This window comes from Sander lucioperca, chromosome 19 (assembly GCF_008315115.2).
Source record: "Sander lucioperca isolate FBNREF2018 chromosome 19, SLUC_FBN_1.2, whole genome shotgun sequence".
In the NCBI taxonomy this organism is placed as follows: domain Eukaryota; kingdom Metazoa; phylum Chordata; class Actinopteri; order Perciformes; family Percidae; genus Sander; species Sander lucioperca.
In genome coordinates this window covers 9378191-9391532 of record NC_050191.1, presented here as the reverse complement: position 1 = coordinate 9391532, position 13342 = coordinate 9378191, and the positions used below count along the sequence as shown (strand labels likewise).

The 13342-nt window shown below is 41.7% G+C and overlaps 1 protein-coding gene across 6 annotated transcripts in view; it reads right to left on the bottom strand.

Moving 5' to 3' along the window:
• The window catches only part of ryr3 (ryanodine receptor 3), a 134257-nt gene that overhangs the window by 39780 nt on the left and 81135 nt on the right, over positions 1-13342 (bottom strand). For all 6 annotated transcript variants that reach the window (XM_035995490.1, XM_035995491.1, XM_031322229.2 and 3 more), the window contains 18 exons: positions 12640-12809; positions 10882-11102; positions 9584-9674; positions 9095-9235; positions 8407-8570; positions 8166-8244; positions 7839-7928; positions 7112-7258; positions 6642-6704; positions 6420-6495; positions 6187-6310; positions 5801-5916; positions 5628-5695; positions 5406-5527; positions 5119-5168; positions 4969-5029; positions 4616-4854; positions 3751-3832 (listed from right to left, as the gene is read on the bottom strand). In XM_035995490.1, coding sequence (XP_035851383.1) covers positions 3751-3832; positions 4616-4854; positions 4969-5029; positions 5119-5168; positions 5406-5527; positions 5628-5695; positions 5801-5916; positions 6187-6310; positions 6420-6495; positions 6642-6704; positions 7112-7258; positions 7839-7928; positions 8166-8244; positions 8407-8570; positions 9095-9235; positions 9584-9674; positions 10882-11102; positions 12640-12809 — 2104 coding nt within the window. The remainder of the gene's footprint in view (positions 1-3750; positions 3833-4615; positions 4855-4968; positions 5030-5118; positions 5169-5405; positions 5528-5627; positions 5696-5800; positions 5917-6186; positions 6311-6419; positions 6496-6641; positions 6705-7111; positions 7259-7838; positions 7929-8165; positions 8245-8406; positions 8571-9094; positions 9236-9583; positions 9675-10881; positions 11103-12639; positions 12810-13342) is intronic.

The following is a 13342-nucleotide window of genomic DNA, read 5'->3' as shown; positions in this document are numbered from 1 at the left end:
TCTTCAAACGAGTACTGTGACCCCAGGTGCACATGTTATTGGTGGTGACCAAACATTTTGGGGTCATTGTTAGGACAAACTTTAACACTCCATCTTTAACACTGGGCTATCAGTACAGAGAACCTTCGCAGAACACCACATGGCATCAGGATTCATTTAGACCAAACTGCTAAGATATGGTTGTGATCAACTTTTTACTGGTTATTTTACAGCTTGAGTTGGTTCAAGGTGAGAAACTACAGTTCTCTTTCATAGCATTTGTTTCAATGTCTCACTATGGGATACGCCCCTCCGCGTGTTCACAGAGGCACTTGTTCCATTACGCCAGCCCTGAGTGGCTGGCAGTCGTGACATCTGCGTCAGTGCCCCTGCCTTACATACGGCTGACGCAGCGTCACCTGTCATTCAATCACCTCTTCTTGCTTCAGGAACCAAGCTCTTGTGTTTTCACTATCTATTAGGCTAATTAGCTTAACTTTCCGCAGACCGGAGCGAACACCTCTGTCGGGGCGCTATACCACAGCAACTGCCTTCACCATAGGTAACGTTAGCTGCAAATACTCTGGTCGGTCTCCAAACAGTGGAATATTTATATCACAAGTTGGTTTAGCTACTCCAAGCAAGCTCACTCTGCTGCAGCGTGGTTACCTCACCGCCCTCCCTGCGCTCTCACTGCGCCAGTTTCACGGTGAAAAGCCTCCATCGTAGGCTAGCCCGGCAGGCTAGCCTCTCCGACCGGGACCCGGTTGCACACACTAGCACACAAACTGATACTGTGGAGCGATGTTCATCTCCTCTCGGTGAGAGCGACACACGTCCCCGGAGTTCCGAATTTGAGTGTGTACTCCTGTCCAGGGGGTGCCCGCTCTGCGGAGAATGGAGGTTACATCCAGTGGTAGTAGATCAGATTTAGAGGCGCTTTGGCCGTGCAACAGTGGATCTGTTTGCATCACGGAGAATGCGCAGTGTCCCCTGTTCTTCTCCCTGCACGATCGGAGCGCACCGCTAGGATTGGAGGTGTTCGCGCACAAGTGGCCGCGCGTCCTTCTGTATGCATTTCCTCCGCTGGCCCTGATTATGCGGACACTGTCCAGTGCACGCGAGGGCCGTCTCTCCCTGATTCTGGTCGCTCCACACTGGCCCTAAATGCAGTTGCTGGCAGAGGTGCGGCAGCCCGTGGCAACTCCCTCTGCGCAGGGATCCTCTCTCTCTCTCTCTCTCTCTTGGGGCCTGGCCTGTGAGTGGTCTAATTTGAGATCAGCTGGGCTTTTGCAGAGTGTTATTAACACTATCCAGAATGCCAGGGCTTCCTCCACTAGGTCACTTTATGACTGTAAGTGGAGGGTGTTTGAGAGTTGGGTGTGCTGAGGTGGGGGAATTTCCCTTTCAGTGCTCTCTCAATACAGTTCTGTCCTTCCTACAGAACTTAACTGATATTAAGAAGGCTTTCTCTACTGTCGTGGTTTACTTGGCAGCTATTTCTGATGCCATGTTGGCTTTAATGGCAAACCTGTGGGCCAACACCCTGTGGTCTGTCAGTTTATGACAGGAGCACGGAGACTACTACCAGTCTCCAGGCCTATTTCACCCTCTTGGGACTTGTCTGTGGTTCTGGAGGCCCTTGCCAGTCAGGTTTACCATTTGAACCACTTGAACAAGTTGAGATGACAATGTTGTCCTTTAAGGTGGCTTTGCTACTGGCTTTGGCCACAGCCTAGGGTGCGAGAGACATTCATGCTATGTCTGTACATCCTGCCTATATGCACTTTACTTCGGGGAATCAGGCTGTGGTTTTGAGGCCTAACCCTGCCTTTGTCCCAAAAGTGGTCGGGCCGTGCTCGCCGATGACCCTTGTAGCTTTTCAGCCTTCACCACATGGTTCTGCTGAGCAGCAACGGCAGCACATGTTGTGTTCAGTCTGTGCTTTACAGATCTGTTGTGTAGGACTAGATGTTGATATTCCTCAATGAATGCGTACTTGAGGCACCAATGAGACTCCGTGGGATGGTCAATTGAGTGATGGCACCCTTTGGGTTGTCAAGTGGGCACCCTCCTTCTTAGGTGTTTCGCTGATAGGCCCACGACACATTCAGAGGGTTCAGCAGTGAATCCCAGCGTCCCAGGTTCATTCCCTAGATGCCATCAACTCACTTGAAGGCCCAGGCGGAGTCCTTTCTTTTCATCCACAGCCACTGGCTCCCCTTTTCAGCAGCCCTGGAGAGGTCTTTGACTGCCTGCCGATGGGCCTTCCCTTGCATCTCTCTGGGTAGCCTGGATGTTGAGGTGGCTACGAACCCTCTGCAGCCCACTTCCACTGGGCGTACCTTCGCATTCCAGCCTTGTTGTTGCGCATCGGCTGCAAGTTCAGCGTACCTCAGCCTTTTCCGTTCGTAGGCCTCCTCCACTGCACCATCCCAGGGCACGATGAGCTTGATGATGTAGACAAGCTTGAGCGAGACTGACCACAGAACAAGGTCTGGTTGCAGGTTGGTAGCTGCGATCTCAGTTGGAAAGCAGAGTTTCTTGTCCAAGTCTGCCAGCAGCTTCCAGTCCCGTGCTCTGCCCAGCTGCCCAGTGTCTGGTCTTATGGTGGTGAGGCTGGCATGACCCTCGCCCTCCTGAACAAATGGTGTTGGCTGCCACCGGGATGACGGGGGAGAGGAAGGGCATTCACACTTGTCCGTCGAATTTCAGCACTGTTGCAAGATACTTTATGTAGAGAGGACTAGGGCCTTTAGGACAGTGGATCAGTTGTTTGTCTCCTGAGCGAAGCCCCACAGGGGCAAGCCTATCACTAAACAAAGGCTCTCACAGTGGACAGTGGACGGCATTGCAGCAGCCTACTGCAGCTCTGGCCTTCTAGCGCCTGCTGGGCTGAGGGCCCACTATAGCAGGGGTCTTGCGACCTTGTGGGCCCTGTTCAAAGGGATCTCTATTCAAGAGATTTGTGAGGCAGCTAGCTGGTCCTCGCCCCTGACATTTGCAAGGTTTTACAAGTTGGATGTAACAACACCCAGCCTTTCCAGCCAGGGGCACTGACGCAGACATCACGACTGCCAGCCACTCAGGGCTGGCGTGATGGAACAAGTACTTCTGTGAAAACGCGGAGGGGCATATCCCATACTTGAGACATCAAAATGAATGCCAATCAAAAAACTAGAGTTACGCAAGTAACCTAAAGTTTTGGGAGAATTTAACACTGTGTAACTCCCAGTCAGGGTATAACTCCACATAATTGTGTTTTTAATGAAAGATGTTTCACAGCACAAAGTGTTACTGTTGTGTTCTCTTTCCCCTGGGCAATGAAATCCTTTTTATTTCAATAAGATTTTCATGAAATGTGATCGTTATCTTGACTAGCCAAAGATTAAACCTCTGTCTTCATTTTGTAACAAATACTCTATCAGAGAAACTATGGCATAGATTATCATAGTCAATTTTTTAATAAGAGTAAATAAGGTACCATAAATGCTCCTTCAAGTCCTGAGTGCATTTGTAGGAGATCAAAAAAGCTTAACAGCCATATCCTAATTAACAGTGACAAGCTTAAAATAGTTTATAAATTGCTATTTCACAGTTCCTTGATACCAATTCTCAAGATGACATAAAACATAGCCAAGGACAAGGACCCATCATTACCAAGGAGTCTTAAACTTTATGATTAAATATACAGTATTGGTCATGTGTAGAACCAAAAGCTATTTTACATCCTGCTGCATGGTTTAAGAAAAGTTTGGCCTCCTACTATACCTCTCCACAAAGACGTTCTTTCCAGTTCCCAGAGAGTAGAAACAGTTCAAGATTCGGTAACAGGACAGCTGCACATCATCCACTGAAACAAACAAAAATATTCATCAAGCCCACATTTCTTTTTATAAACTTTATAAAAATGACAGGTGGAGAAAGAAAAAAAATTAAGTGAATTATTATAACTTAAAATGTCTCTATTGTGTAAATGTAGAATCTGTATGCATAATGGGCATGTAAAGACAGTGTTTATACAAGACCAATTGTCTCTTTTAAATTCCAGTTGGGGACTATAATTGACTTGTAGTGCCCTTTCTTCAACACCCCATCTCTTTTGTTACTATATTGTTTTATTGCATTTCATTTTATTCATTTTTTATTTTCCTCTAGGAAACTTATAGTGTGACCATGGCATGACTTTACTTATCAGTGTATACTGCACATGAGGAGACAAGAAAACTTATTTTTGAAGGCCTTATTAATAATGTGTATATGCAAATGTATCTAATTATAAATCGGGTAATCTCTGCATGTGTATGTCCGTTGTCTCTGAAATATCTCATGAACCGTTCATCCAATCTACTTTACACTTGGTTTCCTGGGTACCCTATGAACTTGGGGTTTGGAATTTGGAGATTTTTGGACAGGGTTGGATATTGGATATTAATAAACTGTGAATAAAACTAAACAACATGAACTTGTGTATTGTCACAGGTGACCAAGTCTGTTCAGTTACTTTATTTTATCTATTTATGTTGTTGTGTTTTTTTATGTTATATTCATGTTTGTTTGTTTTAAATAAAATCTATATACACAAATAAAGTTTAGAAAAAAACTGAAAATAGTGGGTGTGATAACACAAACTCACACAGCAGGTCCACTCCAAACCCGTATGTCGTGATGTGCTCAAACAGGGCAGTGAGGATGGGCAGCAGCGCCACAGTCACATAGTTGATGCTCTGGGTGACGCTCTTCATCTGGGCACGGGACTGCATGAACTTCCCCAGTTTTAGCATCTCCAGCAGCTTATCCAGGTCCTCTGCCGCGTTCTCAAAGAAATTCCGAAACCCGGCTTTGACCAGCTCTGAGCCAGACTTCATCACCGTTCTGAGAGAGAGGGGAGGAAACACAAGGGCTAGTGTGCATCCACAAGACTAGTTTGTAATTGTCTACTTGATGGATCACTGTACATACAGTATACAGACAACTATATGTGCTTACCTGGTGTCAAGTGAGTGAGTAAGGATGTGCAGACAGCTCACCATCATTGCAGAGTCACTTCCTGTGAGAGAGATATTCACTGTAGATGTGGAAAAAGATTGAAAGCAAAGAGGCACATGGGCATACAGACAGATGTAATGCCAACCTTACCAAAGAGAGAAATCCTGTGTCTGACAAGAGCTGCCAGCTTACAGAACAGGCTGGAAAAGAAAGACGGTAAGAGCAGAATTGAACAAAAGGCTTCAGAGAGAACAAAGAAGAGCAAAGAATGCAAAGTAAGCAAGGAAATAAGAAAAGGTCTGATGAAAATATGAAAGACAAAAATCCTGCATTCATTGAGATAAAAGGAAGGACTTTATGGCAAAAAAAACTGAACAGCAAAAACCTGACAATAGAAATACTGATTAAACAGAATATGTATTGCTTCTATACAGTACCTAGTGACCATCTCCTTCTCTTTGTTAGAGGCGCAGCCACAGCTGCTCAGGTTCTTGCTGGGTGTGGACAGGAAGTAGAGACAGTGGTTCTTTAAAGTTTGATCTGTCAGAGGAAGCAACACCTGGAGAGAAGAAATGCTGCCATGACACTAAAACTTCAATAAAAGCCTTCTTAAAAGTATATTCAACAGCTTATCCGTGGTCGCAAAAAGTGTTCCAGACCTTGGCAAAGAACTTGATTTCCTGGTCATGAGGTGATTTGTCCGTCTTCCCACTGGTGGCCATAGCCTCTGGATTTACAATGATGTTGAGTGGCAAGGTCAGCATTTTTGAGAGTTCCGAATTAATATAAAGCACCTCTAAGCGCCCCTGTGTTTAAAATGCCGCACACTCACCAAGATGAGCAATGAACTCCTGGGCCGAGTCAATGTATTTCAGCAGCCTTTTGAGAAACTTGTAGGCAAAACGCTTCTCCATGGATGATGAATCCTGCTCTATGTCCTTCAGACCTCTGTCAGATGAAAGAATCACCAATAACTTATGTTCAGCTGAAATACTCTTTTTTTCCATCACATTAATGAAAGCAAAGTTTGTCAATATGCTGTCAATGCTAATTAATTGCTATATTGCTATATCGTGATTAGAAAAATATACAACTAGTGCTTAAGTTTTGAAGTATACAATACAGTCAACTTTTTAAACTGCTTTGACATTACAGTATGCCTATTATTTTTGATTATTTCTTCAATGAAGGATAAATGGGGGGGGGGGGGGGGGTAACCTTATGACGGCATAGCCACTGATCTGCAGAAACTTGAAGAGCTCCTGGGCCTTCTCTCTGTCTCTGTACTTCTCTTTAGCCGTCAGGGTGTCATAGGGTACCAACAGTGGGTGGGTCCCTCCTCCTGACAAGTCAAATCAAATTCAAAAATCATTTCAAATGTATTGCACTCAAATTACTAGTGGCAGCATTACCGCAGCTCAAGTGTATTTTTAAACTGTACATTTACATACCTTTGCTAACGAGTTCAGTTTTCTTCTTCTTGGCCCAGATGGTGTGGTAGTTTTCTGCAACCACCTCCACCATGCCCTGCAGATACAGCAAAAAATGTCTTGGTTTTGTGTTACAAAGACAACTCTCACACTGAGATTAGACCATATGTGCCAAATTATTACAACACCAATCATATTATTATAATGACAACAACGATTATAAAAAGTTGAACAAAAACCAACCTGTAACTCACGAGACAAATTGACATTGTGCAAGTCCATCGGAGCAGGACTGAATTCATTGATCTACAACGTCAGAATAAGACAATACAACCAGATTTGGTTATTAAAAACAATAAATGTTATTCCACAATAATTCTCTTTAAATCAATGTGTAGTTTACTACTGTTTGCGAGCTGACACAATGCAGCTGTGATTCGATTGATCTGACTCAAAGCTTTTACATTTGCAGTTCTTAACATTTTGGTAGCTCTTTCCTGGAAAGAATGCTCCTGGTGTACAAGAAGTGATGCATGTTAATTAAAAACAGCAAAGGCTGAGGCTATTTAGCACAAAGGACAAATACAACCTTAATAAAGGAGAATCATGGGAATTTATGTCAGTAAGGGAGATAGTAAATAAGTATCACAAAGGAAACATTTGTGATAACATTATTGTTAACATTATAAGTGGATTATACATCAGGATGTTACCTGAGAGTCAGAGATCTTTCGCTGTTTTTCGCTCTGTTGTTGTTGTTGTAACATGGCGTCTCCTTCTTTGGTCCTCTCAATGTTCCAGCCCATAGCCAGCATGCTCTTCAATGACTCCCTCACTGGCCAGCGGTATGTTTCTCTTTCCTACATATTGCGCGCACACACACACACACACACACACACACACACACACACGTTAACATTTATACAAGACAAACACATCTGATCTGGAAATGAAACAACTTCCTAAATTTTCTAAAGGAGGTTATTTTAATAATGTAATGTTATACAGTTTGGCATAAGGCCTTTTATGCGTTTTTGAGGTTCCCCTTGACTAAATGAATGACCTTTTCACCTCTAACTTCATTTAAGTTGTCAATAAAATACATTTGAATTGCCTGGAACAGAGATACTTATACTTGACCAGTTTCCTTCCTTACCAGTCATGTTTTCAAGTTAGCCAACTTTATTTTGTGCTCTGAAAAAATTACGACACTCTGGCTCTTCCCTTTGATACAACCAACACCATTTTTTGTTGCCTTTAAACCAACTTTGCCACTGAGAAGGGTTCTTTATACAACTAAAACTCATCTACCTGTAAAAGCTGTTAAAGCTAAGATTTATTTCATAAAAAAAGTAACTTGTGTTTGATACACAATCAGCAGTTAAGAGAATGCGTACTACTCCCCTAGCAGCAACTGCGTATGTACCAGTGTGCATGTACCTTCTCACTCAGCGCTTTGTAAGGCTTCAGCAGTGGATGGGTTTTGGCCTGCTCATTCAAGCTGTCTCCATGTTTCCAGCCTGCTGACACCTGCAACAACAGTTCATTGTAGTCCATGTATTATACTGCATTCCAGCTATATAAACTCAGTAGTAGAAACCCTAATATACTGAGTGCTTGCTGTCCAGGCATGCTACTGTACCAGACAATGTAGAGTACAATCAAAATGTAATTGTAGTTAGGTATTTTATATGAGAGATGGCATAAATAAATTAAATGTCAAAAACACAAATGAAGAAAACACAAACCACATGGACAGGGACTAACCTTCTCTGAGGACCACTTGTCATGGGAATGCTCTGCATATTTGTTGGCAATGTACTCAAGTTTTTCAGGAAGGGAGATACTAGAGAGTGGAGATAATGTTTAAATATGTATTGTTATTTCAAATTAACTTTTACTTTGTTTTGATTTGTAGAAGTTTTAGATATTAGAAGAATTTCAACATTGTGCATTTTAATCTATGACTCTAGGAAAAACATAAGCAAATTCCTTTTTTTAGACTCACTTGGCAGTGTTGATGGGTTTGGGATCAAAGTTGCCCTGTGCATCCATTGATGCCTGTTTCTCCAGTGTTGCTCCAAGACTTGCATCCACAAAGTCCGGAGGCAAGGCTCCAGCGATGGCACACAGGCATGGCATGGCTATTTTGAAAAGGTCAGCATCATACTTCTACAGAAGAGACAGGTACAGCAGAATGAGGAAATGTCTGCTTAGCTATTAGATGTAGACTGTGCAGCAGAGAAAAGAAAATGAGGCTAAATGAAAGAAAGAGCAGGAAAAGTGTCAACCAAGGGATGGCTTGTCACAGACTGATAAATGATTCAACTGTTTTGACTTCGCCTCAACTGCATTGATCACAAGCACTTCATTGAGCTTTCTCTTCACTACCTCTGACTACAAAGAACTTTTCTCATGAGAGACTCACTCGGATGTTGAAAACTCAAGTTTTTCGGAAAACAGAACATAAAAAACAAGCAGAAAGAGGAAAGCTTTCTGAGAGTAAACACCAGTAGAATACTAAACATTTTGTTATGCAACAGAGAGGGATTTAAGGAAAATATTGCCCTGCCTCCTGATACTTTCAGAAATATAGGTAATACAGTTTTCCAAAATTATAAATAATGTCTTGGTCCGTGCACATACTCTCGGCTTATCTTAATGAAGATTTGATAGAACAGGGTTTCTGGGTATACCTTCTGGGAAAGGGAGTCAAAGATTCCCCAGAAGAGTTTCTTGGTTAGGAGGAGCTCCTCCTCGGAGGCTATGCCAAAGCTGCCCATACCAGAAGGCAGGGAGTAGTACTTCCAGTTCTGCTCATAGTGGTTGGTCAGAAGCTAGAGATCAGAGACACAAGAAAACAAAACATTTTCAGTTCACGTTGATAAAATATTCTTGCACATCAATGACCAGAGCATTAACCGTTAATGACCAGAGCATTAACGGTGTCATAGCACAAAATCAACATTATACTGTATTAGATGTATGACTGCATTCAGACATTTACGAAATGCTTGGGGGAGGAAAAGATAATATGTCTGAGTGTTCAACACACAGCAAGTGAGGAGGATAAATGGGTTGTGAAATACAAGATGCCTTTTGAATGTCTGTTATAATTATCCCATAACTCTTTCAACTAAAGAGTCAAGCACAATAGTGACAAGAAACTCTGCCCAGTGTCTCACCCTGAGAGGTATCCGGCAGTATTCAGTGAGCATGGGAACGTCGAACACCAACCGCCTGAGCAGCTGCTGCATCATGGAGGGACGCAGGTGCCTATAAAATACAAGGATTACATTATTTAAACATAAACATACAGAAGCAGTGAGTAGAGACTCCCTAGATATCATAAGTTTGACACAGTAGCTACAGCAACGGCAGATTCAATATATACAGTATATATACACACACGTACACCGCGCTTATCTGATATAATTCTCTTACGTGCAATTAAACCAAGCTGAGCACCTGAACAGAAATATGTACTCATATCAACTGAATGAAGATAAAAACATTCTGTAATGTGACCATAAGTATGTGGCAGACACATACTGTATGTACCAAGCTGCATGAACCGGGGTCAATTGAGGTCAAACTCCAAAATTATGTGGGTAAAATCCTTAATTATCAGTGTGATCATTCTGAAATACCAAATAGGTTTATAATAAAGTATAATGTTGCTGATGCTAAATTTGGCCCAAATAAAGTTAAAATCACTCAAATATGGCAGGATTATTCTTTGTTGCTAAATCGATTTTACAAGTCGATGTGCCATAACAGAAAAACAATGCAGGCCTAATTTATTAGCCAAATAATCATACATACATAAATAACAAATAGTATGAATTCCTACTGTTTGCCTTCTTTCAATATTTATATTCAAGATTCAAAATCCTTTATTAATCCTACAAGGTGGAAATTCACACTGTTGCAGCAGCAAGGGATAGGGAAAGTAAAACAAGACACTCTGAAGATAACCACACAATAAATAATTATAAGTAAAGAGAAAAAATAGTAAAATGTATTTAAAGTATTGCATAGGCACATTATTGTTGCACGGTTTAACAGTCCTAGTGTGTGTGTGTGTGTGTGTGTGTGTGTGTGTGTGTTTTGTCCTTGTGGTCTCCTGGGAGCAGTGCTGATTGTAAAGTCTGACAGCAGCAGAAAGGAAAGACCTGCGGTATCTCTCCTTGACACTTAAAATAACAAAGCCAAAACTATCGTACCATATTATTTGAGTCTAAAGTGCAAAAAAGCTTGATAGTTACCCCTGAAGTAATATTGCCCTTAATCTAGTATACTTAGTGCCATTGTGATCCTGCAGTTTGTCCTACAGCTTGACAATGGCAGTTTGATATGTGTTGCACAGCCATTTGACAGTAGCCTTGTTTGAAAGTTTAACATGGTGCAGCCTCTGTAAATCTCCAGCTCCCCTTCACTCTTTTGTCTCAGCTGATTCTGAACAAAACTTGGCAGGCCTTACTTGCAGATAGCCAGCAGACACTCCTCGATGGCGTCCCTTTGGGCTTTGGTGAGTGAGCGTCCTTTGGACAGCCGGTAGATAGTCTGCAGCGTTGAGTCAACCAGCTGTGCGTAGTGCTCTGTGCTGCTAAAGAGAGCGGCACAGCGGGTGAGCAGAGGCAGCAGGGCCGAGCCGATGTACCTATTCATGGCCAACGCCGTTTCAGTGGTGCTCAACACTTCCTGTGGAACAGAGAACAAGTACATTGAAGGATGGATAGACACAGTAAACATCTCCTCACATGTGAAGATTAATAGAAAGTTGGAGTGAATACAGGCTCCTGGCAATAGCTAAAAGAAACATTATGTGGTTCTACTGTAGTAAAGGGAAAGTGGAATTTAAAAGACTTTATTTTCCTTGATGTCACTGTTGGGAATCATTTTAATCAATCACTGAGGTTTGAAAAGGGCATTGACTGAATAGAAATTTCCGTATATTCTTAAATCTAAATTTTACTTCTTCACAGATAACATTTTTGATTGCTAGCTTTTGTTTTAAGATTAGTTTCTATAAATGACGGTCTGCCTGCCAAATACAGAAAGTGTTAACATGAGTCTTGGACATCCTAAAGGTGCCCTGTGAAGTTTTCTTGAAAACAAAATGTATTTTTAGATTCAGTGTTTCTTACCAAAACACTCCTTGAGGGTTAACAAATGTGTTGCATGCATTTTCTTCCTCATAAAACATTCACAAAGCAGTGCAATTTGCATGAATTAAAATCCTGTTTACATGCATGTTTGCATGCTTGCAGTCTTCTATTTCACTACTTTGTTGGCCTCTTGCTATAATTCTTGGCTCGTTACAGACACCATATGTTAATCAAACCGTGAAACCAACAGAAGGATGTGAATAGCGCTGCCCATGTGCTCATGCACAATACAAACAAAATGGAAATCCACTAGCCTTAAATTAAATCTGATAAGGTAAGGTAATGCTCGAATAAAACAAGTCTGCTTGCGACGCGAAGAGCACCTTGGCAGTGCCCAGGAGATGTGTTTTCACTGTAACTTGTGTTCCCCATCTTGTATCATCATCTATGGGTTTCCATAATGTAGAAGATAATCAGTTTTAAACCAATTTGGCTGATATTTTACGTGAACGCTGATTATTTTTCCTGAGCAGAGAACGGTGAAATGTTCACAGTGGTTCAATGGTGATCCACACATTGCCGCAGTAAAAAGTTTTATATCCCTACAAGACTTTTTAATATAGACCATTTGAATACTGATTAATTGAATTAATTATGTTAATGTTTCTACCAACTCGGCAGTCATAACAAGGCTTTGCTCTGATTGTAGTTTAGATTGTAGTACAGAACTGTGAGTACTGTTATTATTACGAAATGACAAAAACACCATTCAAGTTAGAAATGTAACTGGAACAGAGATAGAGAAGACATATTAAATATTAACACCTGCTAGAAGCGAGAACTTTTACTTTGTGCAGGTACAACTGTGACCTGCAGCCCTTTGCTGCATGTCATTCCCTCTCTCTCTCTCTCTCTCTCTCTCTCTCTCTCTCTCTCTCTCCTTTCACATCTTCAGCTGTCCTGCATAATAAAGGCCTAAAATGCCCCAAAAACTTATCTCAAAAAAACAAATGTTTTGGTAGCTAGGTGAGTTCAAAATGAAATTAAAAAAATGAAATGAAAAAAAAAAAAGAAAAAAGAAAGGCGAGGGGGATATGTGTTGAAAGTTATTTGGGTTTTCTCTCACTCACCGTGTCCAAAGACGCAGAGGCTTGGAGGTCAGGCAGGAAGCCGACCTCCAACATATGGAGCAGGAAGCTCTGGTCCTCGATACCGTACACTCGTTCCAGGAAGAGCACCATGGGGGCCTTGTGGTCCGGACAGAAACAGGCTGACATGTCGGGTTCTGTCACTGTGCCATCTGAAGTTTAAACACATTTTAGGGGAGAAAAGTTCTAGGTTAATGTGCCGTTTGTAAGCATTGTATTTATTATATCTATTTAATTTGATCAAAAGATAAACAGTGTAGCATCACGGGTGTATTTATAGTAAAAGTAATTCTATGCATGACAAGCTATGGAAAGTTATTAAAAAAGCAAAATGGTGTAATTGCTGCTGACAATTTTCCTCCACAGTAGAAACACAGAGAGACAAATGAATATTTACTCCTGAATGAAGCTGAGATGATTTTCAAAGTGCAGAGATATGAATTTATTTAAGTTTACTTCATCTAGCACTGTGACTTCCAGTACATACTATGCCAGCCAAATCATTTTTTTTAATATTTCTAGCTAGTAAAGTAGTGTGGCAGGTTAGTTCAGCAAGTAGCAGAGAAAATTAGAATCTGATATACTGTGGCTTGTGTTTGTATATTCGGTTTAAATCAAAATGGTTTATCAGAGTGAGACTAGTTTCAGTCTTGAATACAGTCCAAAGATCAGTTTTTGCATCAGC